At 55.3% G+C, this 9,867-nt stretch overlaps 1 protein-coding gene across 1 annotated transcript; it reads left to right on the forward strand.

Annotated features, from left to right (window-relative positions):
* Nucleotides 1–70: 70 nt before the first annotated feature.
* Nucleotides 71–9,207, forward strand: UBE4A (ubiquitination factor E4A; the record flags this gene model as incomplete). The annotated part of the gene is made up of 18 exons (XM_009078146.1): nt 71–247; nt 391–503; nt 1,062–1,214; nt 1,321–1,480; nt 1,644–1,846; nt 2,061–2,252; nt 3,098–3,431; nt 3,624–3,750; nt 4,624–4,931; nt 5,289–5,421; nt 6,410–6,597; nt 6,685–6,785; nt 6,924–7,037; nt 7,713–7,887; nt 8,036–8,216; nt 8,409–8,556; nt 8,779–8,936; nt 9,057–9,207. Coding segments are annotated over 18 exons (3,104 nt in total), but the record flags the coding sequence as incomplete, so codon positions are not given.
* Nucleotides 9,208–9,867: the final 660 nt, after the last annotated feature.

Genomic DNA, 9,867 nt, shown 5'->3' on the forward strand with positions numbered 1-9,867 from the left:
CTGGGGCCGGGCCGGGGCTGTCCCCTCGGGCAGGGGCTGTCCCTGCAGCGCGGAGTGCTCTGTCGTGCAGGCGATGAAACGTCCATCAGCCAGGATGACTCTGATAATAGTATCTCCGAGAGCCTGGACGACTGTGACTACTCGGTGGCTGAGATCAGCCGCTCGTTCCGGTCTCAGCGGGAGCTCTGTGAGCAGCTCAACATCAACCACATGATCCAGAGGATCTTCCTCATCACCCTGGACAACAGTGAGCCTGGGCCCTCCGGGGCAGTGCCGGGGGGAGCGCAGGGCTGGGGTCACACACTCCTGGGCTGCCCGGGGCGGGTCCTGCTGCTGCTGCTGCTGCGTTCCTGTCCCTGTGGGTGAAACAGGCCCCTCTGCCCTTCCCAGGCGATCCCAGCATGAAGAGTGGGAATGGTATCCCAGCACGCTGCGTCTACCTGGAGGAAATGGCTGCAGACCTGGACGACCAGGACTGGCTGGACATGGACAACGTGGAACAGGTGTGCCCTGGCCTCGGGCCTGCTGTGAGCTCTGACCACAGGAACTGCGTTTGTTTCCTCACAATGTGCATGTGAAGCATCCCAAACCCTTGTCCCGAGCCTGGCAGGGAGCTGCTATCAGCTTTGCTGGAAGTGTCCCTGGGAGTTGTGGGGTCCAAGACTGAGAAAGGTGGAATTCAGCTCTTCCTCCTGCAGGGCTGCAGGAGTTTGCTGCTCTGCAGGTCCCTGGGATGGGGAGGGGAACAGAAAACGAACCAAAGTCAGTGATCAGCATTCACGCACGCACTCAGCTCCCTCTGCAGCCGCATCAGTCATTCCTAGGGGGCATTTCAGTGGAAGTGGTTCCTCTTGGAGCTCCTGCTGCTCCATAAGGTTCTGGAGGGTTTGCTTAGGCTAGGAGAAGGCCTGAGGGTCCTCAGTCCAGCACTGTGTCACATACCAAAGGCTGGAGAGGGCTGTTCCCCCCAGGACTCAGCCTGGCGGTGTGGGGCCTCCCCTCCTGAGGGGTGGGCTCTGTGCCGGGCCGTGTCACTCTGCGTTGTCTCTGCTCGTGCCCAGGCCCTGTTCACCCGCCTGCTGCTGCCCGAGCCAGGGAGCCACCTGATCCACATGACCTCTGTGAGCACCCAGAACCTCTCGGCCGACCGCGACGCCGGCGAGAGGCAGATCCTGCGCTACCTCTACGCCTGCTTCCGCCGGGCACGGGAAGAGGTGGGCAGGGCTTCCCCTGGGATGAGGGCAGCTGTGTGCTCTGGGGCAGTGTGAGGGGCCAGGAGCACAGGGCAGGGCCCCAGCTCTGCCTCACTCTTCTGCACAGATAACCAAGGTCCCGGAGAACCTGCTGCCCTTTGCCGTGCGCTGCCGCAACCTGACCGTGTCCAACACCCGCACCGTCCTGCTCACCCCGGAGATCTACGTCAACCAGAACGTCTACGAGCAGCTGGTGGACCTGATGCTGGAGACACTGAGAGGGGCACGTAAGTGCATCTGTGCTGTGCCCCGGGCTCAGCTCTGCAGGGCCCGTGGAGCTGGTGGAGCGCTGGCTCCCCTCGCTGCTCAAGGGGCTGTGTCTGGGTCTTGGCATGTACTGGGCTTTGGCTGTTGGAGTGTCATGAGTAACAGCCTTGCTTCCCTTGCCAGAGTTTGAAGACATGACTGAGTTCCTCGAGGAGGTCATAGAAGCCTTAACAATGGACGAGGAGGTGCGGACATTCGGGGAGGTCATGGTTCCTGTGTTTGACATCCTGTTGGGAAGAATCAAGGACCTGGACCTCTGCCAGATCCTGCTGTACACATACCTCGATGTGCTCCTTTACTTCACAAAGCAGAAGGACATAGCAAAGGTGGGTGCCTGGGCCTGAGAAGGAGCTCCAAGCAGGGGCACATTTACAGGACCTGCTCTGCAGAGGCCAAACCAGTGTTGTGGTGTAACAACACCTGGTGTGTGGACTCCTTCCCCTCTTGTCTCTTCTCATAGCCTGTCCCAAACCCATCAGTTTGTAGGGTTTTTTACTGGAATTTTGTACAACTGTCAGCGTGTCCTGATGTGTTCCCTAGGTTTTTGCAGGCTACATCCAGCCCAAGGATCCCAGCAATGGGCAGATGTACCAGAAGACTTTGCTTGGTGCTGTTTTAAACATCTCCTGCTTGCTGAAGACCCCTGGTGTGGTGGAGAACCATGGCTATTTCCTGAATCCATCACGATCCAGCCCACAGGAGATCAAAGTGCAGGAATCCAACATCCATCAGGTGGGTGAAGCAAGGCAGTACTGCTTCCTGCTGTGTTTAGAGGCCTCTTGTTCCCTGAGGGTTCAAGGGCTGGAATTCCACCGCTGGTTCTGGAATAGCCTGGATTGAGACTAGGCACATTCCAAAAGTGCTTTGGACTCTCCAGCTGCTACATGGGAATAGTTTAACTTGCTGCCTCAGGTGGTTGTAACTCAAGTCTTCGTGTTCTATCAAAGTCATTGCCTGAGCTTTGGGAAGAAGGTTGGGTGTACTTGTGGACAGACACCAGTACCATAACTTGAGGTGATACATGGAGATTATCAAACTCAGGTGTTGTAATCACTAGGGAATGGTATTCAGTACCTGTCCTGTAATTAAAACACTAAATGACTCCCCAGCTGAGAAAGTGACAGGCAACATTCTCTCTTGTTGGGAATTTAATTATTTTCACCAGAGGAACAGCTGTAGGAATGTTCCATTAGGTCAGGAGTGAAACATCAGCAGGATATAAACACAGGAGTGAACTGGGGTACAGAGGTGGTCACTGAGGAACTTCTCCACTCAGGTGTTCCTTCAGGCTGCCAAAAATGTGCAAAGAATATGGGGTTTATTCACCATGGGAACAAATTGCTCTCGGCTGTGCTTTTGAGGACATCCCTAATTGTTCTTTGCTGCCTGGCCCAGGACCTGACCCCTCCTAACACCTGTGTGTGACAGTGATTCCTAGGGGTGTCCCGGGCTCCCAGAGCCCTGCCCTGAGAAGCAGGACATAATCTGGGGCCAGGAGGGCTCTGAGAGCCTTAATCAGAAAGGCAGAAGAACAACCTCTGAGGGCTCTCTCAAACTTGTTCTGTTCCCTGTAACAGTTCATGGCCCAGTTCCATGAGAAGATCTACCAGATGCTGAAGAACCTGTTGCAGTTGTCTCCAGAGACAAAGCACAGGATTCTCTCCTGGCTGGGGAACTGCCTCCATGCGAACGCAGGCCGCACCAAAATCTGGGCTAACCAGATGCCAGAGATCTTCTTCCAGATGTATGCCTCAGATGCCTTCTTCCTCAACCTGGGGGCTGCCCTCCTGAAGCTGTGCCAGCCCTTCTGCAAACCCAAATCCCCGAGGCTGCTAACCTTCAACCCTACGTATTGTGCTCTGAAGGAGCTGAACGAGGAGGAGAGGAGGAGTAAGAACGTACACATGAAAGGTACGCCCGGACCTTGGGGAGCAAGGGAATGGGAAAAGGGATCTCCTCAGGTCCACACCACTGCCAGGGGCCCCCTCTCAATGGGTGACAGTAAAGGGAGAGTTATGTGTGTATGTTCTCAGCAGGGCTCTCTGGAGCCCTCTCCTCACCAGCACTATTGGGTAGGGACTGACACAGAGTGTCTCCTTTCAGGTTTGGAGAAAGAAACATGTTTGATCCCTGTTCTGAGCGAGCAAGAGCCAGAGTTTGTGAACAGCTACAATCTGGTGACGGAAAACCTGGTCCTCACACAGTACACCCTGCACTTGGGATTTCACAGGTACCTGCTCCCAGATCCCCTGGGGCTGTTTTCCACCCCTGTGCAGCCATGGAGATGTTTTGTAAATGCTCTGGATGCAGTGTCCAGTCAGTGCCACATCACTGATGTCTAAGCCTTGGGCTGACTGACTGCAGAGAGTTTTGTTTGCTGGTGCTCACAGTCTGTCTTAGGCTCCACATTATTTATAGAAACCCAGCAGCCAAGTGCTGTGTGTCTGTGGGTCCCTCCATTCCCCCTCTCCTTGGAGCACAGGCTGCTGGCATCTCCCTTCACTACTGGGAAGCATTCTGGGGGCAGAGCACCTGCCCACTGTGAGTGACCCAAACCACCCCGGAAACAGGCTGTGCATGAAGCAGGAACATGAGGTAGCTCTCTGCTTCCAGGGAGGGATTTTCTGGACACCAGAACTCACTGTTGTGCTCAGCTTCCCTCTGCAAATCGTTGCCTGGATACTGTGAGGCCACAGCTGATCCAAGCAGCATCTCCTTCTGGTTTATTCTCTAAATATAGAAAGTGACAGAAAAGTTATTATGCAAGTGGCTTGTTGCTGGGAAACTGAATGTGTCAGCTTGCAGGTGTCTCTGGGCTGTGCTGGGTCGCTGACCTCGGTGACTCGAGGGGGCTTGGTGCTGCAGAGTGGGTCCCCAGGCCACTCCACTGGCACTGTGATCCCTCACAGGGTCTGGTATCCTCCCAGGCCCTGCCAAGCCTTTCTCCAAGGCTTCCCATTGCCAGAGCCCCAGGAGTACCTGCAGGAAATGGTCTGAATTCGCCTGCACAGAACAGTCTCTCACCAGCTTATGCATTACTGAGGCAGGTTATCTGTCTGTCTGTCTGTCTCCTCAGCTCCTTCTTGCCTTCTCTCCCGGGCAGGTTGCACGACCAGATGGTAAAGATAAACCAAAGCCTTCACCGCCTGCAAGTGGCGTGGCGAGAAGCTCAGCAGAGCTCCAGCCCCGCTGCCGACAGCCTCAGGGAGCAGTTCGAGCGCCTCATGACCATCTATCTCTCCACCAAGACGGCAATGACGGAGCCACAGATGCTGCAGAACTGCCTGAACCTGCAGGTGTCCATGGCAGTGCTGCTGGTGCAGCTGGCCGTGGGGAACCGGGGCACGGAGCCGCTGGAGCTGACCTTCCCGCTGCCGGAGGTGGAGCACAGCGCGTTGGCCTACGTGCCAGGTGAAGCTCGGTGTCCTGCTGGTAGTCTGTGCCACCACCTGCCATCCAGGAGCACTGACAGAGCTGCCTAAGGAAGCACACCCCTGTCCAGGACAGGACACAGTGCTGCAACTGACATGCAGAATATTCCCGTTAAAATCTGGGGCCATTTGAGGGGCCATACTTAGGGCAGTGAGGCTGCTGACCTTCTAAAGGTCCCGCTCATGGCCAGGTGGCAACGTTTCACCAGATACCATGTTGATTTACTGTTCTCTCTGTGTGCCCAATAGAGGGTGGTGAGGGGAGAGCTGGCAGGAGGCTGGAAAAGGGCAGAGTGAGCTGTCTGGGGAGGAGCTCACCTACAGTCTCTGTTTGCAGAGTTCTTTGCTGATAACTTGGGTGACTTCTTCATTTTCCTGCGGCGTTTTGCTGATGACATCTTGGAGACTTCTGCTGATTCCTTGGAGCACATTCTTCACTTTGTTACTGTTTTCATGGGTGATGTGGAGAGGTAGGCACAGCCCTGTGTGCTCACTGCAGAATGGTTGGGGGTAAGAAGCAAGTGAAAATCGCAGAGATGTCTTGAGGCTTAGTTTGTGCAGCCGTGAGCGAGTTGGTGTCTTTGGAAGAGCTGAATTCTGCCCACACGAGACACAAAGGGAACAAAGCCCTGCCTGGAGACCATGGGCTTCATGCAGATTGCAAATGGGATTTGAGGCTCAAGTACGTGTTTGGTTGTATGATGCAGGAGCCTCATCAGCTACATTTTGTGCTTGTTAAAGGAAGCTCCTGGCATTGATCTGTTGGGAGTGTCGCTGTGATGGGTGCTGTGGGAGCTGGGCACTCAGCAGAGCTGAGTAGTTCTGTCAGTCTTCCTGATAAGACATCCCCCTACATCTGCATTTCTGCTGTTGGATTGTTTACACTCACATGAGCTCCTGCCAGCCACAGGAGCAGGTGGAGGTTTCCCTTGGTAGGCAGCTGTTCCCACTGTCCCTGGGAGATGGAGGCTGTAGTCCTTCCTGACAGTGCCCTGTGGTGTCACCTAGGGCAGGTGGTTTGGTGTCTGCCCCACAGGTGCAGCAGGGAGTCCCACCCTCACCTCAGTGCTGGGTGCTGGGCAGCAGGCACAGCAGGCAAAGTGCTTGGACTTGTGGGATAAATAGGACGCAGGCCCAGGGCAGTAGGAGAACCTCTGGGACGGCTGGTGGGGTTTGCTGGGGAGCTCCCGCTGACGCGCAGGTGAGGGCTGCAGCAGTGTGTACTGTGGGAGGGGTGGAGGCAGCAGCTTGTCTGTTCCCATGGCCTCTGCCCAAGGTTTCACTGCACCATTGAGTGCGTGTGAGTGAGCCGCTGACCCAGGGTTGGATTTGCAGATGGTCTGCAGCAGGCAGCACTCAGCACGGATGGGCACAGCTCCTGGAGTGAGTCCTGAATGGCTCAGCTCTGCACCCTGGCCCTCAGGCCATCCTGTACTAGCTTTTTCTTTCCTCTCGCAGGATGAAAAATCCTCACCTGCGAGCCAAGCTGGCAGAAGTGTTGGAAGCTGTGATGCCTCACTTGGATCAGGCCCAGAACCCGCTCGTCTCGAGCGTGTTCCATCGCAAGCGGGTGTTCTGCTCCTACCAACACGCCGCACACCTGGCCGAGGCACTCATCAAGGTCTTTGTGGACATCGAGTTCACGGGTAAGCGTGGGAGGGGAGGAGCTGTGTGCCTTGTTGTAACACCTGCAGGGGAACATCCACTTGCAATGCTCTTTGGCTTGTGCCCAGGTGACCCACACCAGTTTGAACAGAAGTTTAACTACCGCCGTCCCATGTATCCTATCCTGAGGTACATGTGGGGCACCGATTCCTACCGGGAGAGCATAAAGGTGAGGCAGAAGGTGCATGTGAGTGCCAGGGGGGGTGTGTGTGTGTGTGTGTGTGTGTGTGCAGCTCTGTATGGGGCACACAGGTCTGTGCCCTGCCATGGGCACACGCAGCATTCACTATTCTCCCATTCCCTGCAGGCTCTGGCTGATTATGCCTCAGAGAACCTGGAGGCAATGAACCCTCCTCTCTTCTTGCGCTTCCTTAACCTGCTCATGAATGATGCCATTTTCCTGTTGGATGAAGCCATACAGGTAGAGCTGAGCTCACATGCTGCTGGCATCACTAAAAAAGTTCTCGCTCCTCTGGATACGGCTGAGTGCAATACCTCCAGAACAGGGTCAGCTTCCCCTGTCCTGCCAGTGAATCTGGGCAGTAAATACTTACAGGAAGCAATTCCAGGCTGGGGTGACCAATGCCCTGGGAGAAGGGGTGAAGGTAGGAGGAAGGGGGGTCTGGGACCCTGCCTCTGGGTCACCCTTCCCTCCCTTTGGGCTCAGAACCAAGAGGAGCAAAAGGGCTTTTTCTAGATCCAGCAGGAAGCACACAGGGGGAGTTGTGAGGAAATCTGCCTGTTGTTAATCTGCAAGCACTCAGGCTTTAAACAACCTCTGTGCGGTTTGATTCTCAAATCTCTTCAGCCTTTCTGCAGGTGTTTTATCCTAACAAAGGCCTTTTGTCACCAGGGAGTTCTCCTTTGGGATTACAAGGCAGTGCCAGGTGACCTCATGTCCCTGGTGTGTGATAACTGTCTTTCAGAGCTGCTGTTGCTGATAGGGCTTTTTTAGGGGAGCTTTTACCTGCCAGAGAACTGATTGCCTGGAGGCAGATAAGATAGGTGATGTGCATGTTGCCCATCTGGTTTTGAGTGTTGATGGAGCTCCTTGGCTTTGCTGTCCAACCAACCTTCTGGGTGTTCTGTCTCGCAGTACCTCAGCAAGATCAAAGTTCAGCAGATCGAGAAGGACCGAGGGGAGTGGGACAGCCTGTCCCAGGAGGCTCGGCGGGAAAAGGAGTCCAGCCTGCAGATGTTTGGTCAGCTGGCGCGTTTCCACAACATCATGTCCAACGAAACCATTGGCACTCTGGCCTTCCTGACCTCGGGTCGGGAAAGCAGCCCTGCCCCTCCGGCCTGCCAGGACCAGGAGAAGGGCCCTGCCAGGGTGTGGGCAGGCAGGAACTTGGTTTCAGGCTGGTCGGAGTGGGATGGGGGTTGCTGTGCAGCTCAGGGAACTGCTGTTTTCCTTTCCAGAAATCAAATCTCTGTTTGTGCATCCTTTCCTTGCTGAGCGCATCATCTCCATGCTCAACTACTTCCTACAACACCTGGTTGGGCCTAAAATGGGAGCTTTGAAAGTGAAGGATTTCAGTGAGTTTGACTTCAAGCCGCAGCAGCTTGTGTCTGATATCTGCACCATCTACCTAAACCTCGGGTAGGTGACGAGGGCAGTGAGGATGGCAGGAGCCATCCTGGGGATACTGTGGGAGAAATGCTTAGTTACAGTCAGGCTTTCCTCTAGCTTTGAGTTATTTTCTGTGGGAGTGTGGCTGCTGTGGGGACTGTGTTTTGCAGCCCAATAAATGTGGGTTCTGAAACCTTTTCTCTCCCGTAACCCATGGTGCAGGGATGAGGAGAACTTCTGTGCCACAGTCCCCAAGGACGGTCGCTCCTACTCACCGACACTGTTTGCCCAGACCGTGCGCGTCCTGAAGAAAATCAACAAGCCTGGCAACATGATCGTGTCGTTCAGTAACCTGGCTGAGAGGATCAAGGTGAGCACTGGAGGGAATTTAACACGCAAAGAGATGGACCTAGTTGCCTGTGTCCTTTTCCCTCTGTGTCTTTGCTGTGGGGCTGGATTTCTGGGAGTGGGGCTTCATCTGGGAGTCAAGATGGGGCAGCTGGGAGGGCTCCCTGCCAACACAGACCTGTGAATGCTTCCTGTCTTTTAAAGAGCTGGGAGACAGTCCCTCAGAGCCATGTGTGCTCCCCAGTCTCTTGCAGACCGGCAGCAACAGGAAGAGGAGACGTACGCAGACGCCTGTGATGAATTCCTGGATCCCATCATGAGCACCCTGATGTCAGACCCTGTGATCCTGCCCTCCTCCCGCGTCACCGTGGACCGCTCGACCATAGCCCGACACCTCCTCAGGTACCTGGATGCTTCGGGGGATGTATTTCACTTATCCAGCCAGTCTTCCTGGGCTGGCTCCCTCTTTTACTGCTAGTGCCAGGACTGTCCCAATAACCCCCTCAATGCTTTGTCTTTCAGCGATCAGACAGACCCTTTCAACCGGAGCCCCCTCACCATGGACCAGATCAGACCAAACACGGAGCTAAAGGAGAAGATCCAGCGGTGGCTTGCAGAGAGGAAAAAGCAGAAGGAGGAGCTGGAGGACACACTGAACTGAAACCCAGGATCTCGTCCCCAGCCTTCCAGTCACGGGCGAGATCACTGCCTGCAGGGGTAACTGCTGGAGCTGCCACACCACGTCAAGTGCATTGCCACCACCCAGTCTCTCTCCCAGACTTTCCCGTCCAGCCTCTGTTCTGTCTTTTCCTTTCAAGATTTACTGTTTAATACTAAGATTTTCCACTGCACTATAGCTTTTGAGCCTCTGCCTCAGGGGCAGACCACAGCCTCTTCCGGGTGGCCTGGTACCCCAGGCCCTCTATTACCTGTTCTTCGTGTTGGCCATGTTCTTCTCCAGCAACACCAACCATCTCCCTCTGTTCTGTCCCGTGTCTAAACTGTAACCACCCATTCACTGTGTGAAAGCCATACCTCCAGCGTGGAACGTGGGGATCGGACTGGAGGGAGACGGTTTGCCAACTTGTACGCGCCGGGGGTGCAGCAGGGTTTACTTCTACGCGATCGCTGGGAACAGAGGGCGTTGGAAATTAAACGTAGAGATCATCTTACAGCTGGTGGTGGTGATCTGGCAGCGCTGGGAACAGGGAGGCCCTTGATGTAGAAAAGCTGCTTTGTTTGGACTTGGTGTGGGGAGGAGGTCACGGGTGGGTCGGTCCCGCACGGTGCTCCGCGGGTGGGACCCAGCACCGGCCCCGCGCGGGACTCGAAC

This window comes from Acanthisitta chloris, unplaced genomic scaffold (assembly GCF_000695815.1).
Source record: "Acanthisitta chloris isolate BGI_N310 unplaced genomic scaffold, ASM69581v1 scaffold35837, whole genome shotgun sequence".
Taxonomy (NCBI): Eukaryota; Metazoa; Chordata; class Aves; order Passeriformes; family Acanthisittidae; genus Acanthisitta; species Acanthisitta chloris.